The 14,707-nt window shown below is 42.9% G+C and overlaps 1 protein-coding gene across 6 annotated transcripts in view; it reads left to right on the forward strand.

The window, feature by feature from the left end:
• The first annotated feature begins 636 nt into the window (after window positions 1-636).
• LOC139391074 (protocadherin-19-like) overlaps window positions 637-14,707 on the forward strand; it is a 72,473-nt gene continuing 58,402 nt past the window's right edge. For 2 of the 6 annotated variants that reach the window (XM_071138575.1, XM_071138577.1), the window contains exons 1-2: window positions 637-3,889; window positions 7,511-7,847. In XM_071138575.1, coding sequence (XP_070994676.1) covers window positions 1,743-3,889; window positions 7,511-7,847 — 2,484 coding nt within the window. In that variant the 5' untranslated portion in view covers window positions 637-1,742. Of the gene's footprint in view, window positions 3,890-7,492; window positions 7,848-14,707 lie in introns of all 6 variants that reach the window. The other 4 variants (XM_071138573.1, XM_071138574.1, XM_071138578.1 and 1 more) reach the window with 3 other exon arrangements.

The following is a 14,707-nucleotide window of genomic DNA, read 5'->3' on the forward strand; positions in this document are numbered from 1 at the left end:
TCAAATCTATCCACTTTAACAAAATAGGCTACAATAAGCTATATGCTACGTCCATTGTGTAAATAAAGCTTATATCATCTTGATGTCATCAGCAATCACGTGTAGATCAAATATTATTTCGATACATAAAGCCATATCATCATTGAAGGATTGGACTCAGATCCCAATAGAAAATGCAGCTGCATTTCGGCAAAGCCTCAATACACACCGGTATTTCAAAAGAAAGCATGTAAACACTCCGATTGCATTGAAATGACAAGAAACACAAAGAGAACCTGAAATATTAAATATAGTAAACATACCAAGAGGTCTACCCGTTATATATATATATATATATGTGCGTGTCTGTGTTAGTTAATTAGAACTACGGTACTAGGCTTGGATCCTGTTCAATCTCTTTAAATACATAATAAACATCGAGTGATAAGTAAACAAATGTTGCCTATTTATATCAACACTACTTAACCCATTCCATCTACAGCTGTACAAGTGTGCAGGTAGTCGGCCGAGTTTTCGTTGCTGTAGTTTGCCCCACCCACCAGCAAATCCAAACCTCCTGTGTAACCTCTGATTGGTTGAGGGGATTGCGGGTCCTGAGACCGAGCGCTCGGCGCTGAGCTGTGCATTGGGGCAGTGTGTACTGTTGATGCGAGCGGAGCCGGGAGCGCGTATTGGAGTCAACTAGCAGCCTACTGACAACGAGTGGTGCTTTTTAGCTCATTCAGGCCGGATATTTTAATGCATTTTGCTCTGCTGCGAGCTTGAAACGAACTGCTTCTTATTGTGACGGTATAACATCCTTTTATCTATATATAGTTTCACAATGGATTTGATATGGACCATATCTCGCCGCGGAATGTGTTCGGTGTCTCCATGTGTGCGATCCAAGGAAATTAATTAGTAAAATAAGCTACACTACTTTGAGAGAGAGAGTAAAACCTCTAAATGCTTGCCTGGAAATAAAAAGGTAACTGTGGTCTTCACTAATAGCATTATAAGACTAGTTCCGACAACAGCATCCTTGGTCTACGTTCGATAACTGGACTTTGGCTATTCAGGGCTTTTCTCAATACGGATTCATTTTTACGTTTCAATCGGATATCTGGTGTGATATAATTGCCCAGTGAAGAGGAAAAGTCATTACAACTTGAAAAAAACCGTCAATATGAATGAATGGAACACATGCGTAAAATCCAGTTTGTCTAAAATGCGTCTTGTGGTTTTGGTACCGGAATCATGACGCTGGGAAGAATTTAACTGGAAAATGTTTTAGCCAATTATTTTATCTCCATTGAACGTTATCCTTTGATATACCTGTTCATCGGATTGTTCCTCCCTTTTGATTTTTAAATTATTATTTTTTTTTCCTGCATCGAAATGGTTGGGTTTATCGTGTCAATCGCTATAGTTGTTGCTTGATATGAACTGCTCAGATTTACATGGGTAAATCAGTGTTCTGAGATCATTCAGAATGTTTTCCAAGCTCTATCCTCCCCAAAATCTCACGCGTTGCAGCAGATTGGAGAATGTGTTTTTTATCAGAAGAGTACAATGAAGTAGACCATATCGATATAATCAAGTAACATTTATGTCATATACGAGCCTTTTCTTTAATCGAAACGTATTCCCTGGATAACTTTTCGATGAGATAACTGGATGATTTTTCCCGTTATCTCTGACATGCATAGGTGTGCGTGATCATACAAGGTCCCAATTAAATATAAGGAAAATCAACAGGTACAATGTACGCCAGGGAGATGGATTTTCTACAAATTATTTTGATAGTTATTTTATGCTGGACTGGGGTTGATTCTGTTATTAATTTGAAATACTCGATAAACGAAGAGCAGAAAGCTGGGTATATCATTGGAAACGTGACAAAGGACGCACAAACGCAAGGATTTGCCATTGCACCGCGAGCGCCGTACTTGCGGGTCATCTCGAATTCAGAGCCGCGATGGGTGGAACTCAGCCCGGCTGGACTTCTCCTCACACATCAGAAAATAGACCGGGACGTGGCTTGCCGACAGACGGCAAAGTGCACTGTCTCTCTGGAGGTGATGTCTAACTCTATGGAGATATGTGTCATTAAAGTTGAAATTGTGGATTTGAACGATAATGCGCCCAGATTCCCCACAAATCACATTGACATTGAAATCTCAGAGAACGCCTCCCCCGGTACCAGGTTCCCCCTAGAGGGGGCAAGCGATCCGGACTCGGGGATCTTCGGTGTGCAATCATATTCGATCACCCCGAATGAGCTCTTCGGGCTGGAGATTAAGACTAGGGGGGACGGGTCCAAGATTGCCGAGCTCGTAGTTCAAAAATCTTTAGATCGGGAGACTCAGTCTCACTATTCATACGAAATCAGTGCAGAAGACGGTGGAGACCCCCCAAAGATTGGCGCAGTCCAGCTCAATGTTAAAGTAATAGATTCAAATGATAATAATCCCGTTTTTGACCAGCCTGTGTATACAGTGAACGTGATGGAGAATTCTCCTATTAATACACTTGTAATTGACTTGAATGCAACGGACCCTGACGAGGGAACTAATGGTGAGGTTGTGTACTCGTTTAACAGTTACGTCACCGAGAAAACGAGAGACGTATTTAAAATTGATCCTAGAACCGGTATTATCACTGTAAATGGCCCTTTGGATTATGAAGTAACCCATATTTACGAGATTGATGTCCAAGCTAAAGATTTAGGTCCCAATTCTATTCCGGCTCATTGTAAAGTCACTGTCAATGTGATGGATGCGAACGATAACCCACCTGTCATTAGTTTATTGTCGGTGAACACGGAGCTTATTGAAGTTAGTGAGAACGCGCCTCGCGGATACGTTATTGCATTAGTGAGGGTCTCAGACAAGGACGCGGGCGCGAATGGTAAGGTGCAGTGTAGACTACAAGGCAACGTTCCTTTCAGGCTCCAGGAATACGAGAGCTTCTCAACCATCCTTGTTGATGGCAGGCTAGACAGAGAGCAGAGGGACACGTACAATCTAACTATCCAAGCAGAGGACAGTGGTACCCCCCCTTTACGCGCCACTAAATCATTTGTAGTGAAAGTCACGGATGAAAATGATAACCCTCCCCACTTTCTAAAACCACATTACCAAGAGATGGTCCTAGAAAACAACCTTCCTGGCTCATGTTTGCTGGCTGTGTCAGCTATAGATCCTGATTTGGGCATGAATGGCACAGTTTCATACACCATCGTGCCCAGTGAGATTAAACACATGGACGTAAACACATATGTCAGCATAAATCCTTCAGGGCGTATTTACTCCATGAGATCATTCGACCACGAGTACACTAGGACATTTGACTTCAAAGTTTTGGCCAGGGACCAGGGGAATCCGTCCTTGTCCAGTAACGCGACGGTGCGCATTGTCGTTTTGGATGTGAATGACAATACACCTGTTATGACCACTCCATCCCTGGTAAATGGCACCGCGGAGGTATCCATTCCAAGAAATGCAGGAGTGGGTTACCTGGTGACCCAAGTCAAGGCCGACGACTATGACGAGGGGGAGAATGGAAGGCTGACCTATACCATCTCGGAGGGGGACAGGCTTTTCTTTGAGATAGACCAAGTGAATGGAGAGGTCCGGTCCACCAAGATGTTCGGAGAGCAGGTCAAGTCGACCTACGAGATCACAGTGGTGGCACGCGACCACGGGAAACCGTCATTGTCGGCCTCGGCATACATTGTAGTTTACCTCTCACCGGACCTGAACGCTCAAGAATCTATTGGACCCGTAAACCTGTCGTTGATCTTCATCATTGCCCTGGGCTCTATTGCTGCTATCCTGTTTGTCACTATGATTTTTGTGGCAGTAAAGTGCAAAAGGGATAACAAGGAGATCCGAACGTACAACTGCAGGTACTGAAAACAGCCCCTTCACATCCATCTCATTAGTTTGGTGTTTCAGTCGGTCATGGTTATAGGCCTGTTGTTTTATTTTATTCCTCCATATAGGCCTACATGTACGCATTTTGGTACCCATTCAGTGGTGCGCATAATTGTTGTGCGTGTGTGTGTGTGTGAGAGAGAGAGTGAGTGAGTTCAGGCTGGTACTGAGTGCACGTAGCTGTATACCTAGTGCATGTCCAGGGGCCTGAATGTTAGGCGCTACTAAGGAATGCAGGTGCTCCGAATTGGTAAAGCAAAAATGGCTTATGGACTCCTTGACCAAGCGTCCTTGGCTTACTCCTTTTTTTTGCAAATCCTCACCATTACCTAGGACTAATAATCTTGGCTAGATTCGGACAATTATCTGAATTTTACAGCTATTGAATTTATGGCGCATGTTATTCCCAAGGGTTCAAATGGATGTTCTAAAGGAGACAGCATACCCTACCATTCTGTGAGAACGATGACATAATAATTATCATTATCAATAATACTGTTACTAATCACAATGATAAACTCAATAATGATAGCCTAATAATAATACAATTAATGCTAGAGGGATCTACTACTAAAACTAATGTCATCCACCTTTGAACCCACTATGCCTCTGAAGGAGACATACATTATTATGTAGCACATTATTATCTTGATCATCATAATAAACATATGATTTTCTTCTGTAAAGCATCAGCTTCCACTTTGATTTCCTAGTGATACATTACCACTTAAAATGTCCAAATTGCATTTGTGGATTTAACCTGAAGCTATTATCATATTTCATATTTTACTCTGAACAGCATTTTAGTTGTGCTGCTACATCAGGCCGTTTCAAACGTGTGGCAATTGGCTGACCTTGTATGGTTCTTCCATAAAGTAAGGCAAATGCACATATCTCAGTCAGTTCTAGCGGATAAAGGACTATTGACAAAAATGTTGGGTTGAGATCCATTAAACACACTGTGAAGCAGGGGTTCCCAACTCAGGGGGCATGCCCCCCAAACGTGGCGCCAACGTTTCATGGGATGCTCGGGACCTTCCTTGACCTTCCTTGATCTAAAACTACGCATAAATCTGCAATGCTTTAGGCTACAAACAAGCTGTAAAATGCCAGACGAAGATGGGACTCTGATGCACATGGGAGTATTGGTTTGTCTCTATGACAATCAGAAGCTGAGCTATGACCTTCTAAAGTCCAGGAGTCAAAGAAATTGGACTTTGCTTGGTAAGTAATTTCATACAATGTGTGACTCTGTCACTATCAATTGATCAAATCACTTTCTGTCAAAGAGAATACATAAAATCAAGTTGAGGGTACATAAAAATTATAAAACACATCTGTTAATAGAATAATATTTGGGGAAATCGGGTCTATACTTTATTTTCCTTATTTGTTATTATTATAATCATTAAATAACCTTCATAAAATATGTCACGGGTCATGTTAAACTATGTAGAATTGCAGGAAATGAGTTTCAAAACAACATTTTCCTAGGTTCCTCTAATTAAACCAAATTAGTGTTGTATTTAATATAGGCTATCTCAATTAACAATAATTATTGAGGGGACCCTTGGGAAAAAAAGGTTGGGAACCCCTGCTGTGAAGTATAGCCTACAAGAATGGACATTGTGTTGTACTTTCTTTTCCTTTATTCACCTAGAAATACTTAAGGTGTGCAGACAACTTTATTTTTCAAAAAAAGTGTGGACTTTCTCAGGCACACATGATCATGGATTATGGTTCATATTGGTCAGTGTTGATTTAAAATCTAAAGCACTCATGGATTTGCATCATGTTTTCCCAATCCTTATTCTTCGGAGATGTAGATTTGATCAGGGGTTCACATAGTAGGAGACCCCTTTTACATTCAATATTCTATGTACGGTATGGATAGCACCCCTAGGGCCTCACTTGTTATGTCACATAGCTTCCTGTTTGTTTGTTGTCAACACAAACAGCACACAGACAGTAATTAATAACATTGGAATAAAAACATCTGTTTGTTTTCTGAAAAAAACAATGCTCTTAGAGAGTGAAGCAAAGGACTCTGGACATAAGTAATTTTATTAAGCCAACTTTAAGGGGATTTAGGGTGTTTATATGTCTGTCATTGCCACATTGAAAAACATAGCCTACTACATTTCCCAGCACGCTCTTTCATTTGGATGTGACCCACAAGGCTCTATTTCTGTAAGAAAAATACACAACCAACCAATCAAACAAAAAAACGAAGCTAAATAAAATAATATCTGCCCAACACTACCTAACCTTCACCTTAAAAAATCCTGTTTTGTGGCATAAAAATCCTCTTCCTGCTGGGTACTTTAATCTATATTGCTGTGCAGTGCTCCTGAGTAGCTAGCTACCACCTCAAACCTATGCAGTACTTATCTGCAATTTATTACTAATTTTCTTTGAGTCGGGAGGATTTCTTCTGTCCATTTTTCGATTTTGGGCACAGGAGTACTAGAGAGAACAATGGCAGAACGACGCACTCTCTTTTTTGATCCTCACAGTCTCTTCTCTCCCCTACTCAGACGAGAGAGCACACACGTGCGCGAGAGAGAGAAATAACAGTTTTGAGATGCCCCGAAAAAGATAGAGTCCAAGGCTGCTGCTATTGACATTTTATTTTCCAGAATGAAGGCAGGGAGGAACAGACCCGGAAAGCATCTTAAGTGAAAAGGAGAACCCATCCAGTAAATACTAAGGATGGGGGAGTCCTACATGTGCATATGCAACCAGGGCCTCAAGTTTTATTAGATGCACGGTAGAAACAAGAGTAAACAATCTATCCAACCAGGGCTAAAAATAGATTATTGGAGAGTGGGAGTCCATGCAAATGTTTGACATGTTAAAAACTCAGAGGAATAGGCTCGGGTCAGGAGGGATTCAAGGGATTCTGCTTAAAATAAAACTTCCCCTCATAAGAATTTACAAGCCTGGATGGAGAATGGAAATGGTCTTCTTCCAGCCTGAGCATCAGCAGCATCCTTTCCAGAAAGAATCTCCGGCTTTCTCATTTAGGCTGATTAGAATCAAAATGCTCTGCTCCAGTCAGGGAACAGCCACAGACACTAGTTTCTAAATGAATTTGATTTTACAGTTTTCCTGCACTCCATATTGCCAGTGGGCCTCGCTTGGTAATGAAAGAAAAAAGGGAATTAACGTTAGCAGTGGGGCTGTGCTTTAAATATGATTGCAAAATTTGGTTGGTGCTCTTCAGTATTGTCTGTTGTCTTGTTGTTGCTGTGTGTGCGTACGTGTGCTTTTGTGGTTTGGCATGTTTGCATTGTGTGTGCTTGTTGTTTGTGAGACATGTCAACTGTGCCGAGCATGCAAACGCAAACAAATGAGGGATGATGGCTCCATTGGTGGCATGGGGAAGGCGGTCAGGCTTGGGGTGACTTGAGCATGGCTCCTCTCTCTCTACCCTGAATGCCCACCAATGAGCTGGCCACCACCATGGGAACTTTCGGTCAGCACCCTGGCATGGCCGGGCGGGGCGCCTCTGACTGAATGGCGTTTGCCTGTGGGCAGATACAACAGAGCACTGCTTTATTGAGTCTGTTCAGTTTCTTCTACTTGCGCAGGGTGGCGGAGTACTCATATGGCAGCCAGAAGAAGTCGAGCAAGAAGAAGAAGCTGAGCAAGAACGACATCCGCCTCGTGCCGCGCGACGTGGAGGAGACGGACAAGATGAACGTGGTGAGTTGCTCATCTCTCACCTCCTCCCTCAACTACTTCGACTACCACCAGCAGAGCCTGCCGCTGGGCTGCAGGCGCTCCGAAAGCACCTTCATCAACGTGGACAACCAGAACTCACGCAATGCTGCACCCAACCACGGCAGTTATCAGCAGCACTCCTTCGCCAGCGGGCAGGGCCCCCAGCAGCCTGACCTCATCATCAACGGCATGCCGCTGCCTGAGGTGAGACCACGCTTAGTTCGCTCTGATCTGTCCCTGCGTCTTGTTGCTGCTGTGCCAATCTGTGCCAATGCCCTTGGGAAGAGGGGGGGACAGAGGGTGGATGTACGGGGTTGGGTGTATGGGACAGGGGAGAGTGATGGTTAAGACATGTCCGGTCAACTCTTACATAGTCTCATTAGTCATTGTCATGACTGCGTTGTGCTTCAGCTTCCAGTGGGAGTATAGTCATTTTGGGGTATAAAATAGTAGTTGTAGGGAGTACAGTCGCTGTGGGTTCGCCTGGTGTATGTGAATGAATTGTCACGTTGACCAGGTATGTTCTCTCAACAGAAACGTACCAGATCATACTTCTATAACCTCAGTGTAACAGTACATTTCCTACTCGTTTGAAATAGAATCTGATCCGCCATGTGTGGTCTTGTGTGTTAGTAGCTGCATTTGAGAGAAATAAATCAAAGGCATGTCAGAGGTTTACCCAGGTACAGGGATTGACCTGTGGATGAGAGCGAGCCGTGCCAAGCGCAAATTTGGAGGCCTGACAAAATTGATTATTTGGCTTCCACCTACCTGCCTTGTTTTTTTGTGAGCTGAGCTATTGCAAAAGAACAGGAGTTTGAACACCTGCCAGACGCATTGACCCTGCTAATCAGCTCCACCACATGTGGTAGAAGAAAGAATAATCATTGCTTAAATGCTCCATGTGCAAACAGTGCGAACGGCCCAATAGGCTCCAGTGTTAGTCATGCAGTCAAGGCCAAGGCTGCAGCTTTGCACCCCACGCAGCCAGCTATTATAGAGCTATAGTCAACTCACTATGCATAGGGTTGATTGTATTGACGTAGCGATGTATGGCTGAAGACAGCAAAGGCCTCGCTCGAGTTGGCTATTTAAGCTGACAAGAGTGTACACAGACTAGCTGGTCTTTAGAGTATAGATTTTTGCCTCTATGCCATAGTCTATTGGATTCCTTGGACATCCTCTCTAGCTTGACCTACTTCTATGGCCCTCAGTGGGGTAGGGGGTTCTCACAATCCTGTTCAGTCCCAAATAAAGCAACCCCAGCCATCACATATTTGATGACTCCAATCCTCGTTTGACATTCAGTGAGAAGAAGGGTGGAAAAGCCTAAAATCAAAACCAGAAACATAAGAACAGTTATTGAGCCATTGATTGGCTGATCCACTGAGGATCTGAGCTCCTATCGGATCCCGCGGGGTCGATGAGGCCCCACTTACAGCCACACTGATTTACTGCAGACTGTCTGGGACGGATGGAGCCAGATAGAGGGTGAGTGAGAGGAAGAAGGAGAGAAAGAGATGTCCTGGTAGGGTCGAACAAATGCATGCCACCATGCCGTGCCCAGGCCTTTATGTACCCGCAGGTAGCATTCAGGCCACAGACCATGAGCAAAACACAGGAAAAAACTTCAGTCCGGCAGGCACAAAGAAATGACTGTGTGGTTGTAAAATCCAGGTGGAGTAGCCTGTCTTGAAGGCTTAAAGCATCCAATAAAAAAGCACATTTTCTGGGGGATTAGAGAGGCCTTTATTTGTTTCTGTTAATGAAAAAGAGAAGAGAGGGAGACAAATAAAGGTCTGAGGTTCTGATATGCAAAGCTTGGAGGTGTCTGATAGGGATGAGTTAGGGGATGGAGGAAAGGAGGGAGGGATTGTGTCTTAATGCCAGGTGTCTGGGCTCCACCACATTTTTACATTTTTTTTTTCCGTTTGTGATTGGCTTGATAAAGGCAGAGGGTCTGCTTAACATGCAAGCTCTGTCGCAGCTCCGCGTTCCACATGACGTTGACAAACATCCCTTTGACCGCGACCCTGTGCATATTTCCTGTGGACAGACGGAGAGAGGAGATGCTGATTGTTAGTCAATTAGAGAGCGGGAAAGAGGGAAAGAGGAAAAAGGATAGATGAGCTGGGTGAAGAAAGAGAGAGAGAGAGGCGGGAGGGAGTATGTTCATGTATCTGTGTGTGTTTGCATTCTCCCCCTCAAGCAGGCTGCAGCTAAAGCCAAATATTTATTCTCCATTCTGACATTTAGAAGACAGTAGCTAAATATTCACACATTGCTGTTAAATTACAAAAAGTGTTGTCAATTGCAATTGCATAGCCATTGATGTAGACCGCAAACAAACAGTGCATCTGTGAAATGACCAATAATAGCTCTGTCACGGTGAGCAAACCCACTTGACTCCACAAGTCCACATTTTCACGAGGTCTAGCTAGGACACAGGGGCACTTTTGTGATTAGTGAGGTTCATGCTTTATCCTCAAAAACGTTTGTCTTCACCCTGGCCTGAGGGCGCTCCTGTAATCATCTGTGAGTCAACCACCGTTTTACAGTTTTACCCTACGGCATCATATTTGTTTATTTCCAACTTATTGTATGAACTCTAAGCCGAGCCACATGGAATAATGGCATTAGGATTTGAATAAGAGAAAAAAACGAATAATCGAAAACAGGAGAGTGAAAGACTTCATATGTAATAATGAGGATTTGATTTTATGAGATTCATTAATGTTATAGGATTTGTGTTATTGGTGTACAGGTATATGGGTCTCATCAGCACCCAGTACATGTATTAGGTCGTTTTGTATTTTTCCACCTTTATTTAACCAGGTAGGCCAGTTGAGAACAAGTTCTCAATTACAACTGCCACCTGGCCAAGATAAAGCAAAGCAGTGCGACAAAAACAACGACACACATGGGATAAACAAACGTACAGTCAATAACACAATAGTAAAATCTGTATACAGTGTGTGAAAATGAAGTAAGGAGGTAAGGCAATAAATAGGCCAATAGTGTTGAAGTAATTACAATTTAGCAATTTACACTGGAGTGATATATGTGCAGATGAAGATGTGAAAGAAGAAACACTGGTGTGCAGAAGAGCAGAAAAACAAAAACAAATATGGGGATGAGGTAGGTAGTTGATTGGATAAACTATTTACAGATGGGCTGTGTACAGCTGCAGTGATCGGTAAGCTGCTTTGACAGCTGACACTGAAAGTTAGTGAGGGAGATATTAGTCTCCAACTTCAGTGATTTTTGCAATTCGTTCCAGTCATTGACAGCAGAGAACTGGAAGGAAAGGCGGCCAAATGAGGTGTTGGCTTTGGGGATGACCAGTGACATATACCTACTGGAGCACGTGCTAAGTGTGGGTATTGCTATGTTGACCAGTGAGCTGAGATAAGTCGGAGCTATACCTAGCAAAGACTGATAGAGGACCTGGAGCCAGTGGGTTTGGCGACAAATATATAGCGAGGACCAGCCAACGTGAGAAAACAGGTCGCAGTGGTGGGTAGTATATGGGGCTTTGGTGACAAAACAGATGGCACTGTGATAGACTGCATCCAATTTGCTGAGTAGAGTGTTGGAGGCTAATTTGTAAATGACATCGCCGAAGTCAAGGATTGGTAGGATGGCAGCATGAGTGAAGGAGGCTTTGGATTGGAGATGCTTAATGTGAGTCTGGAAGGAGAGTTTACAGTCTAGCCAGACACCTAGGTATTTATTGCTGTTCACATATTCTAATTCAGAACTGTCCAGAGTGATGATGCTGGGCAGGCAGCAATCGGTTGAAGAGCATGCATTTAAGAGCAGTTGGAGGCCACAGATGGAGTGTTGTATGACGTTGAAGCTCGTTTGGAGGTTAGTTAACACAGTGTCCAAAGAACGGCATCAGGGATCAAAGAATCACCCTCAGCAAGAGCGACATCATTGATATATACAGAGAAAAGAGTCAGCCAGAGAATTGAACCCTGTGGCATCCCCATAGAGGCTGCCAGAGTTCCGGACAACAGGCCCTCCGATTTGACACACTGAACTATCTGAGAAGTAGTTAGTGAACCAGGTCATTAGAGAAACTAAGGCTTGTTGACATTGGTTGTATTATCCTACTTCAGAGAGAGAGAGATTTTTAATAGTTCTTTATTTCAAGCTAGGTGTACTAAGAAACTACATGGTAAAATGGTAGTTAAACAGGAATAACCTATGTATTACCAGCTGAGAGATGTTTGGTTGACCTGCCTGTGGTTGTGGTTGCAGATTAAGACTATAGGTCGCTGGTTTAATTTCTTCTTCTTCCATGGCTTAATTGTAGCAGATCAGTTGGTGGGGGAGACAATTAGACAGTAAAGGAATGGCCTTTGGCTATAACGTGTTTTTGAATGGGTAATGTGTACTACTGTGGCTTTATTATATCTCAACCTGTGATTCCAGATAATGAATATGTTCAGGGAAAAAAATAACTTATCTCTGGTATTGATTCAGTTTACGCTCATCCTTATGCGGGAAACAGATTGCATATATTTTTTTTTTATTGGGTTTCATTATGGTGTTCAATGAAATAGAAAAAAGGGAGGCAGTCTTTGTGCTCCCTGGTGTTAAAGTGTGAGACTTTCTGTGGAGAAACTGTAAGCAGATATTTTTTGCCAAGTTTAGTTCAATGCTAATTGAGGTAAAATCACATCCAGATGCTCCCATTCTGTTACCTGAAAGATGGCTACATAACTAGCTATTGTAAGCAAATGGCACATGTCGTACAGTTCAATTTCGGGCTTTCTGCAGTGTGACGAGTTTAGGCACTTGGAGCATTTGGCAAAACCAAAGGCATTTCTGTTACTGTGTCTTGAATTTGTTCCTCTCACAGTCAACAGCAGAACTCCATGCTGTAAACAAAACCAAGGTTGCTAGCTACAGCAATTTGTTAATCACTAACTGTTTTCTAAGATAGCTTGAAATTGCCTACATTTTGATATTGCTGCAAGAGAGGCGATGGGGAGCGGTACTGGGTTCCATATTCTACATGTCTGAACATCATCCCACCCCCCATGCAATCACTTCACATCAGGACAATATGCACAGAACACATTCCAACATGCCACATTGAGGATGCAAAGTAGATGTCGTGCTGTCAACACATACTACACATCTGCTGTGCCTGCCAATCCCCCACCCCCCATCCGTGCCTATACATTGCACTATTTTGACCAGAGGCCTATGTGCCCTGGTCAGAAGTGGTGAACTTTAAAGGAGTTAGGGTGTCATTTGAGACACAGACAAAGACTGCAGCTCTGCCATAAAAAAATATAATTACATTACCGATGAAAACCATAGAGGAATCAAGATAAAAAACTCAATTCCAAGCACATTGTCGTATCTCTGGATATTCAGGCTTGGATGCTGGATCAAATGCTACTTAGTCAGTGTGCTAATTTCAGTTAGCAGTCTTGATCATAATCTTGAGCTATTGCTAATCAGATTGTGCCTGACCTATTGCCTTTTACTAGAGTGTTGGGTCTGGTTTGACTGGCACAACACAAACTCAAGCCGCTCTACGTTTAGTCTTTGATCTTGTGATGTTTCTATTGTAATTGGACGATCCAAGCCCCCTGTTTCCCTCCTTCCATCTCACTTAGCTTTTTCTGAGAAATGTCTGTCTTCTCTAATCTGGTTGCCTTCCTCTTTAAGCCACTGACTAATACATGTGACAACACATATGGCGGGATAATATGTTGCGAACTACAGAATTGTACATTTTCTATGACTCACATCGAGGCAACAGACTAGGGCTTTTGTATTTCTCTAAATTTCATCAGGCTAATCCAATTAATCATCCCTAAATCCATACGATAAAGTAAAGGTCAAAGCATGCTGTCTCGTTGAGGGGCTTTATGCTGAGAAGAAATCTCAGTCAGGCTCCAGGAAAAAGCTCTGATGAGGGAGTACCATTTAAACAATTTCAAAAGGGGATTTTCGAAGCTCAGGAAGAAGAAAAGAGAATAATCAGGTGGTGAAAAAGCGAAACAAAGATTTTACAGAGTGGCAACTGACGGATTCTTGGCTGCTTGAACTTGAAATGTTGAAATGCTAGTGTGTTTTATCTGTTGAAGGAGTTGGGGGCGAACCTTTGCGTGCTTTAATGTCTCCTCTTCAGAGGGATACGAGAGAGTGAAGCATCTTATCTGAAGCCCCTGATTGAGTAACTGGCAGATGAGTGCAGGAATTATAGCGAGAAAGGTTTGATTTGTGAGTGAGCCATGGATTTGGGAACGTTCTTGCAAAACCATCAGTCAGTCTGACAGTCAGTTAGTCAGTCAGTCAGTGAAACAAACAAATATTTCAACATTAATGCACAGTCATGTACAGTATGGACACACCTACTCATTCAAGGGTTTTTCTTTATTTTCACTATTTTATACATTGTAGAATAATAGTGAAGACATCAACACTAACACGTTTTTGGTTACGTCAAAAACAACTCAAAATATATTTGAGATTTTAGATTCTTCAAAGTAGCCACCCTTTGCCACGGTGACAGCTTAGCACGCGCTTGGTATTCTCTCAACCAGTTTCTGGAATGCTGGAATGCTGTTTGAATGCTTTTCGAACAGTCTTGAAGGAATTCCCACATATGCTGAGCAGTTGTTGGCTGTTTTTCCTTCACTCTGCGGCACAACTTATCCCAAACCATCTCAATTGGGTTGAGGTCGGGCGATTGTGGAGGCCAGGTCATCTGATGCAGCACTCCATCACTCTCCTTCTTGGTCAAATAGACCTTACACAGCATGGAGGTGTGTTTTGGGTCATTGTCTTGTTGAAAACAAATTATAGTCCCTTTAAGCACGAACCAGACGGGATGGCGTATCCCTGCAGAATGCTGTGGTAGCCATGCTGGGTAAGTGTGCCTTAAATTTTAAATAAATCACGACAGTGTCACCAGCAAAGCACCATCACACCTCCTCCTCCATTCTTCACGGTGGGTAACACACATGCGGAGATCATCCGTTCACCTACTCTGCGTCTCAAAAAAAAATGGCGGTTGGAACCAAAAATCTGAAATT

This window comes from Oncorhynchus clarkii, chromosome 31 (assembly GCF_045791955.1).
Source record: "Oncorhynchus clarkii lewisi isolate Uvic-CL-2024 chromosome 31, UVic_Ocla_1.0, whole genome shotgun sequence".
Lineage (NCBI taxonomy): Eukaryota > Metazoa > Chordata > Actinopteri > Salmoniformes > Salmonidae > Oncorhynchus > Oncorhynchus clarkii.